This window comes from Podarcis melisellensis, assembly GCF_964234715.1.
Source record: "Podarcis melisellensis genome assembly, chromosome: 13".
In the NCBI taxonomy this organism is placed as follows: Eukaryota; Metazoa; Chordata; class Lepidosauria; order Squamata; family Lacertidae; genus Podarcis; species Podarcis melisellensis.
In genome coordinates, this window is record NC_138545.1 from 17,516,524 (window position 1) to 17,537,383 (window position 20,860).

The 20,860-nt window shown below is 44.6% G+C and overlaps 2 protein-coding genes across 13 annotated transcripts in view; one reads left to right on the top strand and one right to left on the bottom strand.

The window, feature by feature from the left end:
- MAZ (MYC associated zinc finger protein) lies at positions 1-13,626 on the bottom strand. Of its 9 annotated transcripts, none has more exons than XM_081885335.1 (8): positions 13,323-13,622; positions 11,249-11,335; positions 9,196-9,261; positions 7,482-8,272; positions 4,543-4,606; positions 4,137-4,308; positions 2,292-2,499; positions 1-1,331 (listed from the first exon to the last, which is right to left on the bottom strand). In XM_081885335.1, the coding sequence occupies exons 1-7, from the start codon at positions 13,356-13,358 to the stop codon at positions 2,312-2,314; spliced, it is 1,404 nt and encodes a 467-aa protein (XP_081741461.1). In that variant the 5' UTR covers positions 13,359-13,622; the 3' UTR covers positions 1-1,331; positions 2,292-2,311. The 9 variants fall into 9 exon arrangements, with proteins under 9 accessions (XP_081741461.1, XP_081741465.1, XP_081741460.1 ...); XM_081885339.1 differs by having other exon boundaries at positions 11,123-11,338; positions 13,323-13,621; XM_081885334.1 differs by having other exon boundaries at positions 11,249-11,338; positions 13,323-13,620.
- The window catches only part of MVP (major vault protein), a 25,269-nt gene continuing 17,003 nt past the window's right edge, over positions 12,595-20,860 (top strand). For 2 of the 4 annotated variants that reach the window (XM_081885327.1, XM_081885322.1), the window contains exon 1: positions 12,625-12,921. The gene's annotated coding sequence lies outside the window, so the exon portion shown is untranslated. The other 2 variants (XM_081885323.1, XM_081885324.1) reach the window with 2 other exon arrangements.

Genomic DNA, 20,860 nt, shown 5'->3' on the forward strand with positions numbered 1-20,860 from the left:
TGGATTTTTTTCCTTCAATGTTTTTACTAAAATCTTTTGCTGTTGAGACACAGATCCAGAAAGGGTGCATGGGAGAAGGAAAGATGTGGGGTGAGGGAGGGAACAGGAAGAAAGGATAGATGGACACAGCTTCATTACATTTTGTGTTAACAAAAAACGAAAACAAAAAAAAAAAAAAACCACAAAGGGAGTTTATTTTAAATGTCAGGGGATTTTTTTTTTAATATATATAATACAAAAAAGCGAGGACTCTAACCCCAAACTGTGGGGGTTGCATGCAACAAGAAAGGTTTTCAGCGGGTGGGGCATCAATGCTTGGTGTGGGGGGCTGACACGCTTGGAACACGAATCACGAGAGAAGCTCAGGGAATGGAGCATTAAAACAGACACCATGAAAGAATGAGGTGCTTGGGCAAGGAGGGAAATTCAGAGCAGTTCCTCAGCAGGGGAATGGAGGGCACTCCACACTGAAGCCATGGAGAAATCCAATCCAATCCTTTTCCATCCCATCCCACTGCAGCCCCCTGCCACCCCAGACTTGAGCTCCTGGCACCTACAATGCCCCTCAATCCTGATTTTCATCCCTCTTCTAACTTCTTTTTGGGTTTCCCAAGTTCTGTCAACCCCTCAACCAACACAACTCTATTCCCAACTCTGGCCTCCCCCCGCCACCAGCTGCAATCTTGCCCCACAATTTTGTCCCACAGGTATCCCATCCTTGAGCCCTCCTCATTCTGTTCCTGAGCTGAGCTTGTTAAGTCTTTCCTGTCCCATTGTCTCACTCTTTTTGTGTAGCTGATTTAGGGGGCAATAGGGAGCACTGCTGGAATGAGCAAGAGACTTATGGTGACGAAGACTGTAGCTATTTGGCTAAGGACAGGAGAGGGTGCATGGGTTTATGGGACTCTTGTGGGGCTAGACGTTAAGGGGACTAGAGCAGGGGAGTCAATAAAACGAGGGTGCTCTCTGAATGCACACACAGCCCTTCCATGGCCCTCTGAACAAGAGCTGCTGCTTTGGCTGGGCAGGTGCTTTCCCAGCACCACTATTTTACGAGCACAGGCAGGGGAGAGAATGAATGAAACCACCATTAAATTAAACACCCAAATATGGCCACTGCATATTCATCTGGGCTTGGAGGCTCCAGCTGCCAGTGAGGGACAGGGATGGGACTGGGAGGGTCGGCTTCTGCCTCCCCACTCCCAGAAATCACCAGGGCTGTGTGGGGAGGGCTTGGCTCACAACCGAAGCTCCCTCCATGGGCAGCACCGTGACGGCGGCGGGAGGTGGGGCCGAGACGGCTGCCGCGAGGGGGCAGACCTCACCCGTACCTGTGGAGGAAGACAGATGTACAAAGTCAAAGGGGTTTCTCACCCTCAGAAATTTAATTAACACAGTTGTGTAGCCTGCTTCCTCCCACCCTCCCCCTGCTGTAAGCTGGAGTAGAAGACACAGCTGGTTTCACGTAGTAAGAAAGAGATGGATGCAGCTGCCCCTTCCTCCAAAGCACCATATTTATCCATGTCCTGTAGGGAAGTTCCCTTCCTTAAAAGGCTGAAAAATAAAGCAAGGTTGAAAGAACTCACTAGCTCAAACTTGAAATTAACCGCAGATAATACAACTAACTGGGGTTTATCACTTAAATTGTTGTCCTAATGCATAATAAAGGTTAAACTTTCACAGGAAAGTTTTCTCAGGGGACTCCAGCTCCCACAGTTCTCCAAGATGCATGATACATAGGGAATACATCCATAGCAGTGAATGGGGCTAGAAAATCTCCCACTACATTACAGCATCTCATGGGAATCGATTCACTTACTGCTGCCCCATAATCAGTTGTGTTTCAAAAGCAATAGTTATGCCTAATGTTGGACAGGAGACAAAGTAATGAAAGGCAAAAAGGAGACAAAACACCCATCAATGTGCCCTGTTAAAAGTACAAGAACTCCTTTGACTTTGGAAAAATAAAACAATATTCAGATAAATAAAACATTCAAAGGATTATGTGCACCTTTTAATTTTTAAAAAAATGAAAGCTCAATCCTGCTTCTATCCTCTTTAGATGAACCTGCAAAAGGATCCTTAGTCACACATAAGCATCCAAACCAAGATAGGCACTGCAATATGCAGGCACTTAAACACTGGCAGAGGGATGCTAATTTAGGATGCAGCCGCCCCAGGGGAGATGGGGTTCTCCGTCTCCCACTGAGAATACAAGGACACGTGGGTACCCTACGGGACAGATGGGCCTCCCCTCCCCATTCCCTAGGACAGAAGGAAGCGGCTCTTGCCTGGTGGCCCGGCCAGCGTTTCACCGCAGCGGTTGGCCCTCAGTGGCCGCAGCCCCTTCTCCTGCGTGCGTCTGCAGATGCCCGTTGAGCTGAGCCGGGGTCTTGCAGTGCACACCACACAGCTTGCAAAGGAAACGCTCCAGCCGCGGGGCGGCCAGTCCGTGGTCCTTGACCGCGTGGACCCTGAGGTAGGCCGCTGTGGTGAACCCTACGGGAGGGGGAGAAGGACAAAAACCAGCCAGGTCAGTGTCCGGTCTACTGAAAACGTACTCCAGTGTCCTGTAATGCTTGGTTGTGCCTCACCCTAGAGGCGGCTGCGTCTCAACATCTAGTGAAAGATCCATTGCGACAGGGCTCCCTGGTGAAGAGGCAGCTTCTCCACCCCAGAGATGGCTGCATCTTGCCACCAGGTAAGCTATCTCTGTATGAACAACAGACCCCACTCTAGGGGCAGCTGCATCGCGGCATTGAGGAAGTAAAGGTGAGGAACTTAAGACTCAACACAAAAATATCAGAGCTGTAATCCTAGACCAGAAGTAGCTGGATGAGAAGAAAGCAGATTTCCTGCTCCCGCCCCACAGCAAATCTATGTTATCTATATTCTCTGCAACATGAAATATTTAAGCCATAAAAAAATTATAAGAAGTGATTAATAGTAAACTGCTGCTTTATGCATCTGAGAATCCTGCTATCTACAATATGTTGAAGATTTTATTTTAAATATATGGGTAAAGCATAATGGATTATGCATATTATCCAGTGAGATAATCCAGGTGTTTCCACAAAGGAAAAGCAGATTGTTATTATTGTTTTTTTAAAAAACTGTTTCTTACTAACCTGCACATTATTCAGCCTATTTTGACTTATGTTTTAAGGATATTGTTTTCTATTTAAAAATAATATACCCATCTAAGTATGTCAGATGGGTAAAGTTGTAACACACACAATTCAAATATTAGCAGTCCTCTTTTCATACTGTTTAGTTATCTACCTGCACATTGGATTCCACCTATATATGGAGAATTAGCAAATCTAACTATATACAATAAATCATGTCATCCTACACTTACACAGTACAGTGAAGCTATTTAAGCCTGTGGCAAAATGGTACTAAGGAAGATACTAGGACATGCAAATGGAGAAAAAAAGATTAGGAGCCAGCTGTCTTGCCAAGCAGTTTTCTTGTTGAGATAAAGCAGGAAGTCTGAGCAACAGCTGCAGGCCAACAAAAATAAAATGCTGCCTGGTCTCAACATTGGTCCTTCAAATGCAGCTTGTTTCAAAGGCATTATTATATATTCTTATCAAGTCAGTCCTCTTCTGCAATTCTGTATTTAATGCTCACAGAGAGGAAGTTTGGCCTCACATGTAAAGGATTCAAATCCGGCTGACTACTTCTAAAGCAGGCATGTGCAACTTTGACTTACCAAGATGAATGCAGCCCACCTACCACATACTGCGGCCTGTCAGTTGGATAATAAACCAATATAGCTACCTATAAGGCCCTGGTGGGTCACCATCCATGGCTGTTCAGCTGAGCTGAAGTTAGTGAGAACCTGGCAGGTCTGTTTGAAAGCTTGTGGAAAACCAGCCACATCTAATTCAAACTGCAAATGAAATATCCTGAAGCAGGTCTCAAGCATGACTCTGGCTGATATGCTGAGGAACCATATTATAAAGGAGCAAGCACTTATGCAAGTACCAATTAAAGTTGGAATCCTATGCAAATGCAGCTGGGAGTAAGCTCCATTGAAACCTAATTCTTACAAAACCATTCCCAGAAGAGACGGTTAAGTATTTTTCTCTCCCTTCCAGATACTTTCACAGAGAGTCCTGTCCTCTTACCTTTGTTGCACAGTTCGCAGACATGATTCGGCCCTTGGCTGTGTACTTTCATGTGGTCCGTGATGTAGGCGGCGCTCAGCATCTTTCCACACACGTGACATGGCACCTTCTCCTCATGACGGACTGTGTGAGCACGCAGCCGATCCTTGGTGGCAAAGGCTGCTTCACATGTCTGCAGAAACAGAGAGAAAGGAATCATGGCGAAATTGTTTTTGCCTACAGCAGCCCACTTCCCAAGGCAACCAAAGACTACGGGACTTGAGAACGTGCAAAGTTCCCTTTAAGTACAGGGGACCTGACATTGCCTTCTCTTGCACCAGAAACTCAGGCAGATTATTGGGGACAAATTAAATAATGGGAGGGAGTAGAGAGTTGATACAGCAATACTGTCAGTGGGGGAAGGTACCTCACATTTGAAGGGTCTCTCTGTCGAGTGGACTTGCCGCACATGGCTGTTCAAATGGTCCGGACTGTGGGAGGCAAGAAATATTCAAGTAAGTGATCTGTTCTTGAGGAATTCTCTTTCATTCCCTGCTATAAAGGTCCATGTCCCCCCATTATTAAATTCATCTCCTTTTCCTTCTCAATCCCAACTATGTTGCTATAGTTTCATGTCTCCTAAAGCTGGGTTGTCCCTGTTTCTTTTACTGGTAAAGTTTTTCTGCTTTTAACAGATGCACAGGAATATGCTTCTTTTGGAAAAGCTGTTCCTCTTAAATGCCAGTTAGCTTGCAGCTGTTAACAGTAAAATAACTCTGTCATTAAAAAGTGCCAGTTATAGTTTTAACAGGCTTAATTCATCATTTTCAAGCATGCACTGATGTGAGTCTAGGCAAGATGAGTGAGGGAGACTATGTGCCTACAGAAATGTTCTTGGGGAATTCATCCATTCAATGGTTTATTAATTAGCCACAGATTAGTCACAGATACTGATAAAACCTAAGCTGGAAAACAATTCAGAAAAGGATTTGACACTCAAGAATCCAACTGATTTACAGGGAACCCTCCATTAGAAAGCAAGCTGAAAATAGAAACTGTAAACTTAGAACTGAGAGATGCTGACATGTTTTAATCTCTTTTTAGTTTAGAGCTGATTTTAATTTTTTTTAAACGTTTCTTATTTTTAACTAGCTTTGTTGATAATATTCTTGTAAACCTTTTAGAGGTTTTGTTACAAAATGGCATATAAATTTTGTTGAATAAATAAAATAAAGGTTGTCACTTATTTGAAAGGGTAAGAAAGTGCAGTGTTGGGAGCAACCTTGAATATATATAGCTAGCTTGCCTAGAGGAAATTTCTACAGCACATGCGTAATTTATATGTGCTTTCTGCTGCTAAAATTACAAGCCCTTGTGGTGATGAAAAGAAATTCTGGATATATTCAAGTAGTTTCTACCCAACGAAATAAACAAAAAGGGTGTAGAAAACAGTGTATTCTAGTCAGGTGTTAACGGTCCTCTGTATTTTCTGTAGTTCTGTGTGACTTGAGTGTATATGTATCAGACCATACCAACACTCATATTTTAAAGACCTACTTTAAAAAGTTTGCATTTCTAAAGTTATTTCTTTAAAAGTTCATGTTTACTCCTTTATTGTTGCAAATCAGAAGCCTGACTCTATGGCCTCTAGGAGCTGTGAAGCCTGGAATGTTACTAGAATTTTTTGTTAAATAGGTTAAATAAATTTGTAATTTTATGTTGTGAACCACCCTGATATCTATGGGTATTGTGTAGTACACAAATTTAATAAACCAATCAACCAACCTACACCTGTCCTCTTGCTTCCATTTCTACAAGGGCTGTCAGATCAGAAAACTTCAGCACCTTCTTTTTATGTTCATGCTTTTACTGGGGGCTTACAAGAACATCTAAAGCCCATGGGGCAATTTGTTTCTCTGGAATTTTCTTTGTATTTTGAGCACAGGCTGCTCTTGGTATTCCATGCAACTGCAGGTCCACACAACACCTGGGCCAAGTGAGGGAATTGAGATGGCCTAACTTATTTTAAAGAGCAAGTGCATTCTTTCTACAATTGTACAGAAAAGCTGGCAAATGTAAGGGCAATTCTGGTAAAACCTCAGAAAAAAAGGGAGAGAAACCTGGTCACAGAGCCTTTCTGATCAGGCTGCAACTTATCAGTGTTCTATGCTGCCAGCATGGTGACAATGCAATTACTAAGTACATTTGCAAATGTTTAATTCTGGAAATGTGAGGTTTTCTTTCCCCACAAGCTGACCTCATTGTCTGTTGCTTGATCTAACAGCCAATTAATATGCAAAGAAATTCCATAGATCTGGCACTTCTTGAACTGTACACTTCAGACTGCAGGTGAGGTACTACATGTTTGAATACACCTTCCTGTTAAAACAAATCCCTTGAATGAAAAGCTAGCATGTCAAGAAAGCTTTTAGTTTCTTACTAACATGCTAGTTCAGTATATGCAGGGATTTGTTTTTACACGGAGGAACAATGAAACACGGACACGTCTGTTGAGTTGACAAAGTAAGGAGAAGTCATGCTATTTCTACATGTTTGAATCTGACCTGAAATGGGCAATATTAAATTGTGGGGTTATATTTACATTTTCCTGTTTCTTTTCAATACTTTATGAAAGCCACTTGTTGCACTTTTGTGAAGGTTCTTTGAATGTCTACACTTATCTCCCATGGGTGTTGATGCCTCAATCCCAGTTAGAAGCCTCTTGTTAATGGTTGCATTTTATAAGTAGTCAGAAAGAAACACTGCCTAACACTCTCTGGTATTATAATACAAAAGTACTAGTGGCAGGACTGGGGAAATTTTCTGGATTGGGTTATACACTGCCAACTTAAAATAAGTTAGTGAACCACAATTGAGAAAATATGTGCTTTCACATGCCTCCCCTTTCCTTTCTTTCTGTCCTGTTTGTTCAGCTGGATTGGTACGTAAGAACTGCAATGAGTTAGCTGCTCCTAGGAATGGAACTGGTGAGGGATTTGGATGGATTTCCTATGTGGTCTTTACTGTTCTGGAGTCCTCCCACAGAACCAGCACCAGCTGGTATCCCTTAGAAAACCTCTTATATGGCCAAGGTAGTCAAGATTAGGCTTGGAGGAATTTGAGTTATGGCAAGAGCTGCAAAGGGAAGGGATCCTGAGGCGCCCCCAGACATCCCTCAATCAGTTAATGTTAGCTTCTAGTGTAATAGCGCCATCCTAACTCGTACTGGTTCAGGATGTTGTCTGCTAAAGCTTATTCTCTATCACAAGGGGAAACACCTTTTCTAAAAGCCAACCTTCCTCACGTAAGCCCTGCAACAAGTCCCCTTTGAACTGCCTCCTCCCTGCACCCTTGAATCCCTCGTACCGAGAGAAACTCTTCCCACAGTGGCTGCAGATGTACGGCTTGTGCACAGCACCATCATGCGAACGGACGTGATAGCTCATGCGGTCCTTCCGCTTGAATCGCTGCTGGCAGACAGGACACTGGTAGGGCTTCTCGTCTGAATGGGACAACTTATGCCGATTGAGATGGTAGACGTCCCGGAAGGCTTTCCCACACATCTCACAAGCATGGTTCTTCCGGATGCGTTTGCCTGATGCTGTAGTGGTCACCAGCCCTGCTCCTGACCCTGCTGTGTTTCCTGCACCTTCGGCAGGGGCAGGTGTTGCTGCTGTTGTGCCACCGATGGCGGAAACACTAAGCAAGCTGAGGGGGACCATGGTGGGCATCTTCATGGTCGTGGGTCCAGCGCGAGAAGCTTTGGCCCCCGTATGAATGGCTTCATGGCGCCGCAGGTTGTAGCCATTTTTGAATTCTTTAGCACACAGGGAGCAGATGTAGGGACCTTTGCTCTTGGGCTTCTTCTGGGCATCACCTTGCTGTTGCGTAGCAGAAGCTGCCTGGGAGGTTGGGGCTTGTGTAGTTTGAGAGGATGGTGCTACCTGCCCACCACCACCCTCAGAGGCAGAAGGTTGCTGCTGCTTCAAAGCGGCCGTGTCTACTGTGGAAGCAGATGGTGCAGAGCCAGTAGCGGCAGCAACCACAGCAGCAGCAGCGGCTGTTTCCTGGGCTGCAGCCAAGACTGGAAGGAGATCCACTTGGAGGGATTCAGCAGGGGTGGCTGACTGCTGGGGAGGGGCTGTTGTGGTGGCAGTCTGAACAGAAAAAGAGATTTTATACTTGAAAAATACAGTAATGAACAATGAATTCTGAAAGCCTACAGTATTCTAGTAACTTGTAGAGTGGATGGAATAGTAAATTCCCATTTCAAAAGAATCCATCTCTCATAAACTAGCTTGAACTCATCTTAGGTGGGGGAAGATTAAGATGGGCTGGATTATTATTTACCAAATGTTATGGGAGGAGAAGCAGGAATACTCACTACAAACACTCACCAGCTCCACTGAATAGTTAGAATTCAAGTTAAAGACCTGGGCATCTCAGAGTTGGAGAGCTCTGCTTTTACAGATACCATGCCCTGCAAAGTGAAGACTTTGGTATTTCTTACTAAATCTGGAAAATCTAGCTCAGTACAGTGCCATCAGCTTAAGTGTACTGGAAGCTTCACCACAGAAAATACTAGCCCATTTGCTCTCATGCATCTGCACGTTTACAGGTGGGAGAAGGACAACCAGGTTCCAGTTTGTTAAACATTTCTTGCTGGTTGCCTGTGTGTCAAAGGCAACTGGATGATTGGCTATTTACAAACTTGGATTACAGAAACTTTATCTGGGATAGCTTTCTGTCTATCTTAAATGTGAACCCTCCATTCTAATAATACTAATAATATCATCATAAGCCTTTAAAATTGATGCCAGTGAATGGTGTGGAAATCACAGCATGCCTGAAGCTAATCAGGTGTGAACCTGATCATTCTCTTGGATGGGAGTTCCGAGTACGAGCAGAATATAAAAAACACATTAGAAAAGAAATTCAGCCTACAATTCAGCTTACATATATGTCTGATGCAGCTTTGTACTATTTAAGTACTAGCCTGGTAGCCATCAGTGAGAAGGAATTCTATGCAGGCAAGTGAGTAGTCTCAGGAAGGAGTTTTCCATCCCTCCTGTGCACCTACCAGAGAAATGCAGCTAACTGATGCAGGAGGGACAAAGCTCTCTGTCCATCTGCCATCCCTAGCGTGCTAGTAAAAACATGGCAGAAAAGCAATGTTTGTAAACTTATTTACAAGGCTTTTAGAAAGAAGAAATGCATAGATTTGAGCCAACAACCATTTAGACACCAATTTGTTCTTATTCCTTAGCCAAAATATTTCCCAGAATTTTCAATCAGGAAATAAATCACAGGATTAGAGAAAAATGTGTTTGGAACCTTTTAAAAATCTAGAAAAGTATTCTTTTAAAAATGCTAACAATTTAGAAATTAATTTCAATGAAAATATGTTCAGTCCATATATGGCAATCCATGGGTCCAAACTAATCACTAATCACGTTTTACTTTGTGATTTTCACATTTACAAAGAGAGATTAAATTTTTTCACTCCAAATTCTACAAACCAAAAATTACTTCTTCACTGAGAAGCTTTTGTGCATCAGCTATATAAGGTGATGAACATAATTTAACTCCAGGCAACAAAGAAATACATAAGGACCCATGGTACTGGCTTGCCTGGCTAGAAAACTTTCTAGTGCCCATCACCATCAGAAAACAGTAAGGACAACTACCATATCATGAAGTGACAGACAGTCTTTCTTAACTTCTATAGATGTGAAGTTAAGAAGAGACTTGAATTCAAATTCCTGTTCAGTCACTGATTTGTGACCAAGGTCAAGTCATATGTGTCAGAAACTAGGCAGAGTTACTTGGAAGTAAATTATGCTTTGTTTTGTATTGCTTATTCCCATGAAAATGTGTGAAGGACTAACCCCTTAATCTCTGTACACTGGTCAGAAAAATGGAACAAGGGATGCTATCAGGAAAAATGACAAACCACTACATAAACGTAAGTTCAATCTAGCATTTCAGAGATCTGTTATTATTCAAAAATACAGTTGTTTTGGTTATGTTCCTTCACGACCTTTTAAATTCAATTTAGAGCATTATCTGTAAGTGAAGTTCAAATAGTTCTTTCTCTGGTAGAGGTTTGTCAGCATCCAAGTCTGGGTAGCTTCCAAAACAACCAGCTATATGCAACATTAGTTATACTCAAAACAGATCCACTGAAATCAATGAACCTAAGTAACACCAGTTGATTTCACTGGGTCTACTCAGGGTATGATTTAATTAGATATTACCCAATAAAACTTTGATTCAGATTGCTTTTTAAAGTATAGAGTTAACCAGGGAAGGGCTAACCTTAAACTGCAATCCTATGCCTACTGAACATGGTGACACTTCTGAAAAAATGTGTATGGGATAAAGCTGCCTATCAGGGTATTTACAATAATAATTTATTTTGTTTTAATTTGTTACCTGTTGAAGTCTGGGATATATGAGGCTAGTAAAATTAATAAAAGCAAAATAAATCTAAATAGAACCAAGGTAATATCTGCACAGCAAGGCAGAATTCTTGGCCCCAGTAAAACTTTAACTTTTAATTCAGAGTAAACTTGAAGTGCACCAGATTAACTTAATGGGTTTGGTAACTGAACTGGAAGAAGGGGACGGTTTCTTTTAACATAAGGGTATAGATTTAAGTACTTGGCTTTAAAACTCTGCACAAGCTTTATAGGGTGGTCTCCGGCAAATCATGATTTCAGAGCCTCAGTCCCACAACTGTTTTATGCTGTTGTTTTTTTTTTAAATTGGTGCTGCTTCTGTAATGATTTTAATTGACTGAATATAGTTGTATTTTATTGATTTTAATTTGTGAACTGCCCAGAGGACATGGTTAATTGGGTGGTATATAAATGCTGAAAGTAAACAAATAAAAATAAACATTAAGTGACTGACATCAAGTAAGAGTGGCTAAATAAATGTAAAACAGTATTTACAGTAAGAAATACAGAAATTATTTTTTAAAATCAAGTATTTGTACAGGGTACCCTTTGAGGTTGAGGCAATTCGTATAAAAAATTTTGGTCTCCAGCACTGAGATGCAGCTGCCTCAAGTAGATATCGTTTTTCAAAGGGGTCCATCGCTCTCCATTTGGTGCCCAGACAGAGCTCACCTGGAAGGGGCTTTGACTGCAGCCCTGAGCAGCAAAAAATCTGGACTGGATTTCGGTCCCAACCTGCAGAGGGTTCTGTGTATGACTCTGCTAAAGAGACAGAAAAAAAGAAAGATTAGGGAACCTTAAAAGAAAAAGAATCCTCCCCACCCTTCAGCAAATTTGGAAACTCAAGAGTTACCGTAAATTCAAAGGACGGCAAGAGAGAAATGGGTAATTGTAGGAAATTGGTGTGTTTGGTTATTCCACAGGAACTATGGGTGATGAGATGAAAGATGTAGAGAGAGCAGCAATTGCTTGTCCCAAGTAACTTCAAGCACTGAATGTAAGTGTGGAGTAGTTATGGTTTACAACAGGAAAAATATGGGGTTGAATCCAATGTAAGTAGGGCAATTTAAATTAATAAATATGCCTTTCTGGTCCATTGATTTCAGTGGGTCTACTCTAAGCAGAACTTAGTTGGTTTCCCATGGTGTGGGAAAGGAGGAAAGTTTGTTTGTGGGAGAATAGAAAGCTGGGTGTAAGGTATGGGACTGTAAAGATAAATTGCTACACTGGGCCAAGATGATGGTTTGAATATTGTGTACAAAAGTATGGAATAAAAGAGGGCATGTACTAGGAGAGTCTACTTTTCTTCGGGAATGGGGAAAAGGACAGGCAAGGGATTCCCAACAGCAGTAGATATGGGCCAGCATTATGTTAAGGTCTATGCCTGAGAGATCCCCCTCCCCAACCACACACATGATGGTGAAGTACTAGGGGAGCCATGTCTCTGACTTATAAGAAGAGAGACATTAAGGGAAAAGCAAGTACAGTAGTTGCATATCTGAAAAAGGGGAAGGCCTGAGGCTGAGCTCTGCAAAGGGAAAACCCGGGCAGGAAGCACTAGGAGGGAGGGCGATTACCCAGGAAAGGAGCCAAGGGTGACAGCAGCAGGCAGGAGGTTATTATTTGGTCAGAAACTGGAAAGGGGAGGTGGCTGGGGAGGTGGGGCTGCAGGTTTAAAGAGGAAATTGACTGCAAGGGAGGCTCAAGAAGTGGAAGCAGGAGGTTAAGACAAGGAGCTCCAAAGGGTGGGGAAGTAGGGCCCTCATGCAATCTTGACAAAATTTGGCCACACATGCCTGGTCACAGGAAAAGTTGGAGGTAATGTACCTCCCGTGTATACAGCCACTATCTATATCATAATGCATTTGTAGGTGAGGAGGAAAGAAGTGGGGTCATCTCCCTGCATTTTTTCATGTCCAGAGACGGCCCCTTTAGGAGTCCACACATAAAGGTAGGCAAGAAACAGGTGGGAAATCCAACACTACACCTGTTGGCTGCCAAAGGTCACACCTAGCTACCTCCTTTTGTGCCTGCGCTTCAGGGTAAGTAAATAGCGGGGCCAGGAAATGAGCATGAAGCCTCTCCTTGGCATGTGTGGCCAAACTCGCACTGGTGTTCGGCAGAAACCCCTAGAGGGCACAGCTTTGGGGAGGGGAGAGCAATTATGGCAGGAGGACATTTTATTTTGTGGGGGGCATGACGGGAAGAGAGGATTATGCGCGCGTAGCCTTGGAGAGGGCGAGGCAGCTGTAGTGCGTGTGGATCTGAGGGGGGGCATTTTGGAAAGCAGGATCACTGGGAGTGGGACCGAGGAGGCACCGAGGTAGCAACTGGCAGGGAAAAAGGTGGGGGACAAGCGCGAGGGGATGGGCAGAGCGAGCGCGAGAGGGAGGTGACCGTTGGTGGGGGGGAGAGGGAGATGAAGCGCGAGGCGGAGGGAGGGGCTGGGCACAGCGAGCGTAGAGAACGAGGGGGTAGGGGGAGCGCAAGGCTGCGCTGGCGGAGGGAGGTGACCGTTGGGGCAGCGCGAGGCGGGGGGGGGAGCGCGTGCTGAGTGCGCCCTGCTGGCCCGCGCGCGCAAGGGCCCCCGCCCGCTGGGATTCCCGAGGGGAGGGGCGGGGCAGGGAGGGTGTGAGCGGGGAGCCTAGAGCTCTTGCTTGCGCTCCCTTGTCCTCCGCTCGCGCTCCCCCCTTTTTTTTAGCGGAGAAGGGAGGGGGGAAGGTGGAGGAGAAGGGAGGGGGGTTACCTGGAAGATGAAGCTGCTCCAGTTGCTCGGGTCCATGGCGGCGGCAACGAGCGGGGGAGGGGGGGGTTCAGCTCGGCGAGAGGGGGGGTCGGGAAGGGAGGGGGGAGCGAGTGGGGAGCAGCAGCAACGTCGCGCGGGCGGGGGGAGTGAAGGTGGGAGGGGGGATAGAGCGAGGAGGCAGCGGCGCGAGGAAACCTCGGCGCGCACGCTGATTGGCCCCCTCTGCGCGCGCGCGCGCCCCCCGGCGCCACAGCCTCTCTGGGCGGGGAGGGGTGAAGAGGGGGTATGGAGAAGGCGGCAGGTAGCGATTGGGTGGGGCTGCCGTCCTCGCTCCCGACGTGCGCGGGATCGTACAAAAGGCCCCCACGTGTGGTGCTTGCTGATTGGGTGGAGTGACGAGCGCTGTGGCCGTAGGGTTTTTTTCTTTTAAAGAAGAAAGTTGATTGGCCGGCGCCGAGGCGGCCGCGCGCGAGTAACGGTTGCTCCTTTCCCCTCCCCGTTAGTTTTCTTTTGAGTGACTGCGTCCCCTCTCACAAAATGGCCGCCAGGGAAGAGCTTCATCCGTAATGGCCATTATGGTGCCTTTTCTCTTTCTGCCCCTCATTCCGTATTATTCAACCCCCTGCCGTACACTTATGTCGCCTATATTTAAAAAAATGTCGCAGGGAAGACGAACCAATTCGACAGCATATTTGGGCTTGCAGGTACTAGTAAGTAAGGTGTAGGACGATCTGCATGACGCCTGCTGTGATCTAGAACTTAATACAGACAGATATGCTTTCATAGTATGGGATTATGTCACTGGCATGCGGCATTGTACTGCAGCTTCAACCATATCTGGAAATAAACCCCGTTGAATCCAGTAGAAATTCTGAATAGATATGGTTTGGCGCTTACACCACAAACAGGAGATTTTACTCATTTATGCAAGTTACTTTAATGTGACTTTTCTGCAGACATCACCTGGACAACCTTCAGCAAGAACTTGAGTTAAATGTGAGACTTCTAACTCTATGTCACCTCTTGGCAAAGAAGGCCTCAACCACAATTACCTAGGGTCCCTTGTTTTATCACATGACAGGCTTGGGAAAACATCAGGATCACATTTGTGCACCAAGTGTTCTTAATTGAGCTCATATTTAGCACCACAATGCTGCTGACTCAACTTGGCAGGCAAACAGATAACAATTTTTAGTAGAAATCCCAGTGGGTAATACCTTGTTTACTTATTTTTACTGTGATCGCTGTCCCATGCACCCTGTTCAATCCACATTATACTTGTGCCAGGGCAGATTTGTAAGTTAGCTACATTCATTTAATATATGCTATTTTACTACTTTTATAATATTCTTGTCCTCCAAGGAGTTCAAGTGGAGTACTTGATACCCTGTGGGATAAGTTCCAAATAGTGACAACTCCAAGGTCACCCAGAGCTTCATGGGCCAATGGGAATTTGAACACTATGAGTCTTCCTTGACTAGAGGGATACTAACCTCTATAGCACTCTGTCTCCTGGCTTGAATTGCACTCTGCAACCACAAACCACTGAGCGCCAGACTTTTATATTGATGCTGTCAACATATTTTCTCAACGCCTCTGCTTGGTTTTGAGTTGGACTTTTAAAAAAATCTTCCAGTAACCAATTTTCTACAAGCCTGTGTCTTGAATGATTCAGATAACTTACTTGTTTTAAAGCCAACCCAAAACACAAGTTTACAACCTATTTGTTGTGTCCTTGGTAGCACTGAGCTGGGCAAATTGAGGAGTGCTTTTGAGGGATTACAATGTATCACTATTTTAATCGCTATATAATAGGAAGATGCTTCAAATACTTAAGTGGTGGTGGAGGTGAAAATAAACATTTTCTAAGAATGACAATGTGTGGCCCTGCTCCTGGATCATGCATATTCCAAAATATAACTCTGTTGCTTATGAGTGGGTATAGAATTGCAGCTCAATTTCATAGTCAATGGGACTCACCCATTCCCACCACCCTTCTGAGTAATACCCCTCCCCACCTTCTCACTATATAGAAGGGTCTGGTAACTTCTGTTTCAGTGTATCTGAAGAAGTGTGCATGCACACGAAAGCTCATACCAAGAACTAACTTAGTTGGTCTTTAAGGTGCTACTGGAAGGAAATTTTTTTGTTTTGAGCAAAGAGGGACTTTGAGTGCAGCCCTGCTGTGCAGTCCTGTGCGTGGTTTCAAAAGCAAAGCCGCCTATGTTGAATGATGTTTACTCACAGGCACAAGTATGCTTAGGGTCGCTGCCTTAGGGCTTCCAAGTAAACAGGAGTCAAGTGGAATGTTTGCCGCACAAGTGAGGTCACGCAGTTTGCTTGGATGTGACGGCAGAGGAAATGGCTGGCAGATTAACCCCCCAAAATGACACGCTTTTGTTTTTCTGGTGCACCTTTCAAATGGCTGAAGTGGACAATAAGTATTCCTTAAATTAAAAAAACAACAACAACAGACTAGGTGACGTTACGCTACAGAATTTGTCTTGTTTTGGAAGCTATTTCTCAACGCGCATGCGTTTTGCAGCAATTCGGTACCGTAGTCTGAAAAGGAAAATACGCATGCGCTTTGGGAGGAACGGGGGCGTAGCAGTGAGCCGTGCATAGACCGATGCGGAGGCTCTGCGAAAACAATACGCTCGTGCGCAGTACAGCTCGCTGGTTGTGTCGCGCGCGCGGCTATATAGTGTAAATAAATCAATGCGCATGCTCCTAAAGCCTCGGAGAGCGCATGCGCAGCGGGACGCCTGCGTCTTCCGACTGCCGTGAAGAATGCAGTATGCGTTTGCCGCATGCGTAGTAAAAGAACCTCGCGATTTGCCGCCTCCCCTCGTTTCCCGTATGAGTTGTGATCTCCATTTTACGCTGCCTGAGCGCCAGCAGTGCCGCCTGTGAGCGAATTTCAGTCCGGATTGTTTCATGTTTGCAATAAATATGAAGAGGCCAGGATTGAAAGCAGTTGCTCAAGAGGGTTCCTGATGAAGAATTAAGTGTGAAGCACGTTGGGTTTAATTTTTAAAAACGCATATATTATTCAGTCTTCTATCCCTGCGACTGATGCCTTCCCTCCTTTTTTACTGTTAATGTGTAAGAAGGAAGAAAATAAAGCATCAAAAGTAACCAGGAATTCCCACCTTCAATTAAACTAAATAAAGTATTTAACTGATAATTATTTTGTAGACCTCTTGTGATCTTAGTGGACTTGAAGAAAAGTACATCCCATACAAGAAGGTGTGGGAGGGGAAGCACTGTAAGGAAAAAAGGAATAATATAGGAGGCTCCTCTTCAAGCTAGAATTTCGATGAATTTCTCCCCCAAGCTGTTTTGTGTATCCAATAACCAGAGAAGTGCTGAAATAATTTCTCATACATTGCTTCTGTATCGTTAAAATAATGTTTTGAGGTTGGCTTTTCTTTTTCATTTGTATACTGCCCGCCATCTGAAAATCTCAGGGGTGGTTCACAACACAAATAAAAGATAAAAAACTACAAAATATATGATAAAAACAAAAAAACCCAGCAATGCTCCCCTCCCTGCCACACACAGCAAAGGGCTGGTTGTAGAGAAATGTAATGAAGGCACCAGGCGGACCTCCCTGGGGAGAGCAAACAAACGAGAAGGCCTGTTGTGTTGCCAGTCACCCTCCAGATCTCTCATGGAGGAGGCACATGAAGAAGGGCCTTGGAAGATGATCACAGGGTCTGGGTCGGATCATATGGGAAGAGGTGGTCTGTGGGGTATTGTGGTCCAGTACCAGGACTTTGAATTAGGCCCAGAAACTAATTTGCAGCTAGTGCAGTCAAGCCAGGATTAGCGTCATGCTCAGTCTTGCCCTGGTGAGCAACCTGGCTGCTGAATTCTGCACCAGCTGAAGCATCCAAACCCATCTTCCGAGGCAGCCCCATATATAGCTCATTGCAGTAATCTAATCTAGTGGTTACCAGAGCATAGACAACTGTAGTTGAGCTAATATTTTTGACAAATGGATAAACTGAGATGAGGCTATGACTGCAATCCTAATCCTGTTTACCTAAGAGTAAATCCCATTGATTCACTTGGATTTACTTCTGAGTAGACATGGTTAGGATTGTGTTGTAAGAAATAATTGTCTAGATTTGAAGCAAGGATTCAAAGCTTGAGCTCATACCCATGGGTAAATTATTCAACCACTTAAAGAGAAATATGTATTCCTAGATGTGCCCAGGTAGTCTGATACAGTACAGCATGCCAAGTGTGCATCTATTACACAAATGTAAAGCAGTTTAGGCACCAGTGCTTTGCCCCAAAGGAACATAAGAATTGTAGGATGATTTCTCATGCAGAGATTCCTTGGTCCCTAAAACAGCTACAATTCACTGTGAATGCTAAAAACTTTTCTATCTGAAGTTGAATGATTATGCTGGATGTAGGGTAGGTTAGGGTGGCCAACTGTGTTATAGTCTTCCCCTCATTGTTGAAGTGATTGAAAAAGCAGCACATGCTGCATTCCCTCCTTTCATGCAACTGTTAAAAAGGGAGCCCTGCCCTAAAATAGTCGTTGGTAATTTGCCAGCTTTTAGCAATTGGGTTGCTAGCCTCTTTGTTTATTGAAGGAGTTATGTAACTTGAGAAGTAAATAACCAGGCCGAATTTCATAATTTTTTACAAGTTTTCATCAGACCCACCTATCCCAGCATGATATATAAAAATGCTTCTAAGTCAAGTAGAAAATCTCTAACAATTTTAATACCCCAGTAAGTTAAGGTTACCAGACGTCCCTGTTTCCCGGGGACAGTCCCCGGATTTACAAATCAGTCCCCATGCAGAATCCATTGAAGTTGAAAAGTGTCTCCGAATTCATTGAAAAAAATCTGGTAACCTTACAGTAAGTCAGTCTCAAGTATCTTTATATGTGAGTGGGATTATACAATATCTGGTAGGAAGGCTATGATACGATATCTGGTAGGCCACTTCCCTTGCATGGGAATTCCCTTGTGACTTTACAGCTATGTAAAGGACAGGCTTTCAACAAGTGAAGTGTTTCCCACCACTACTCAAACTTCAGCTGTTATTCTCCATCAGGGCCGGCTCAATACATTTTGGCACCTGAGGCAAACCACAAAATGGTGCCTCCCCATTGCCAGGGGAAAAGGAAGGAGTGAAGTTCTACATTGGGAACAAGGGTGGGAGGGAGACCCACAGCACCTCCTGTTTGTCAAGAGGCTGCTATAGAGTGGGCATGAGGGGGCTCTGCCGTCATTGCCACCATGGGTGGTGCTTTTCTTGCAGGCTGGATCTGCTGCCCCCATGGATCCTGCTGCCTGAGGTGACAGACCCAAAGGAGGGCTTGTGAGAGTGGTTGGGTGCAGGGGTACCAAAGAAGGAGGTTAAAAAATGCCAGAGTGAACTGTTCTGGTGCTTTATTAAAAGAAAGTTGCAGATTTCAGCAAATCAGCCTGTCAGCGTCTCCCAGCCTTTACAGACGTGGGACAGACACTGCAGCGAGGACTTGGCTTGTCCGCACCCAAGCAAATCTGCATATATTACTTACACACAAAGCAGCATTTGTCACTTTGGCCAGGACTTCCATCACTCCACCTGACTAGGTGAAGCATAGGTGGCAAATACCCAAATCTTACAGCTAGTTCCCCTTTCTGGGCTCAGAGCCCCGCACCCTAAGCCCACATATAAGGATAACATCAAAGCAAGCCCATTACCCTATAACAAAGCAAATTCATATACAGTGGTACCTCGGGTTAAGAACTTAATTCGTTCTGGAGGTCTGTTCTTAACCTGAAATTGTTCTTAACCTGAAGCACCACTTTAGTTAATGGGACCTCCTGCTGCTGCTGTGCCGCCGCTGCACGATTTCTGTTCTCATCCTGAAGCAAAGTTCTTAACCCGAGGTAATATTTCTGGGTTAGCGGAGTCTGTAACCTGAAGCATATGTAACCCGAGGTACCACTGTATAGGAGCTCATTGCTGCAACAACTACCAATTAACTGTGGGGTTATCTCAACTACCAAGGTGGTATTAGCAGAGTTTCCAGAACAGTTCACCTTTGGATCAACACAGTGGTTGCCTCACCTTGCCTCACGGATGGACCGGCCCTGATCCCCACCCTCTCTTTCTTTGCCTGACACTGCACTGCCCACAACCATTGTAGGCATGATGCTGAAGTATTTTTCGCTCTATAAGACGCACCAGACCATAAGACACACCTAGTTTTTGGAGGAGGAAAACAAGGGGGGGGGGGAATCTGAATCTCAGAAGCCAGAACAACAAGAGGGATCACTGTGCAACAAAAGCAGTGATCCCTCTTGCTATTCTGGCTTCTGGGATAGCTGTGCAGCCTGCATTCGCTCCATAAGACGCACACACATTTCCCCTTACTCTTTAGGAAGGAAAAAGTGAGTCTTGTAGAGCAAAAAATACGGTAATTACCAGTTCCCAAAAATCCAGAAGGCTGTTCTCTACAATATGGCATTGAATCCTGCCTGCTCCAAAGCTTCACATGACAATAAGCCACCGTCAAGGGCATATTCACGTATGAATAATAGCCAAAAGATGTAGGGGGGCAATAAGGAGCTAGGAGTTCACATCCCAGAATAAGCTCTGAGCACCACAAAGCCATGCTTCTGGGGGAGTGTCCTCTGTAAGATGGTGTTGAATTCCATCTAGCTCAAAGCTTACTTGGGGTGCAATGGATATATATTATTACATTTTGGGGCTATTGTCCCTGTGCAGACATGCACTTGGCTGTTCCTTGCACCCAGAGGATTCATCAACATTTCATAGAAGACCGTGTCCCATTTGTGCAGGCGCATGCTTTGTGTGGTCCCAAACCTCATCCTGAGTTGCTGGCTCTCAGTTCCTTGCTTTTTTATTGTCACATGTTATCACACATTTAGGAGTGTTGTGCAAAGATGGTCATTTTGGGCTGAGTCCAATGCTAGTCCTACTCAATGAGTAGCCTCATTGAAATGATCGCATCTAAGTTAGGGTCTGCTCTGAGCAGGATTAACATTGGGTTAGATGATAGAAAATCATTGCTTGTCCCAAAGGGAAGAGTCCCCTGAAAATGGAGGAATGTGGGGTCAGTTTGTGGGTTGTGATTCAGTTCAGGGACATATATTTCTTTTTTAGAATCATAGAATCATAGAGTTGGAAGAGACCACAAGGGCCATCGAGTCCAACCCCCTGCCAAGCAGGAAACACCATCAGAGCACTCCTGACATATGGTTGTCAAGCCTCTGCTTAAAGACCTCCAAAGAAGGAGACTCCACCACACTCCTTGGCAGCAAATTCCACTGTCAAACAGCTCTTACTGTCAGGAAGTTCTTCCTAATGTTTAGGTGGAATCTTCTTTCTTATAGTTTGGATCCATTGCTCCGTGTCCGCTTCTCTGGAGCAGCAGAAAACAACCCTTCTCCCTCCTCTATGTGACATCCTTTTATATATTTGAACATGGCTATCATGTCACCCCTTAATCTCCTCTTCCCCAGGCTAAACATGCCCAGCTCCCTTAGCCGTTCCTCATA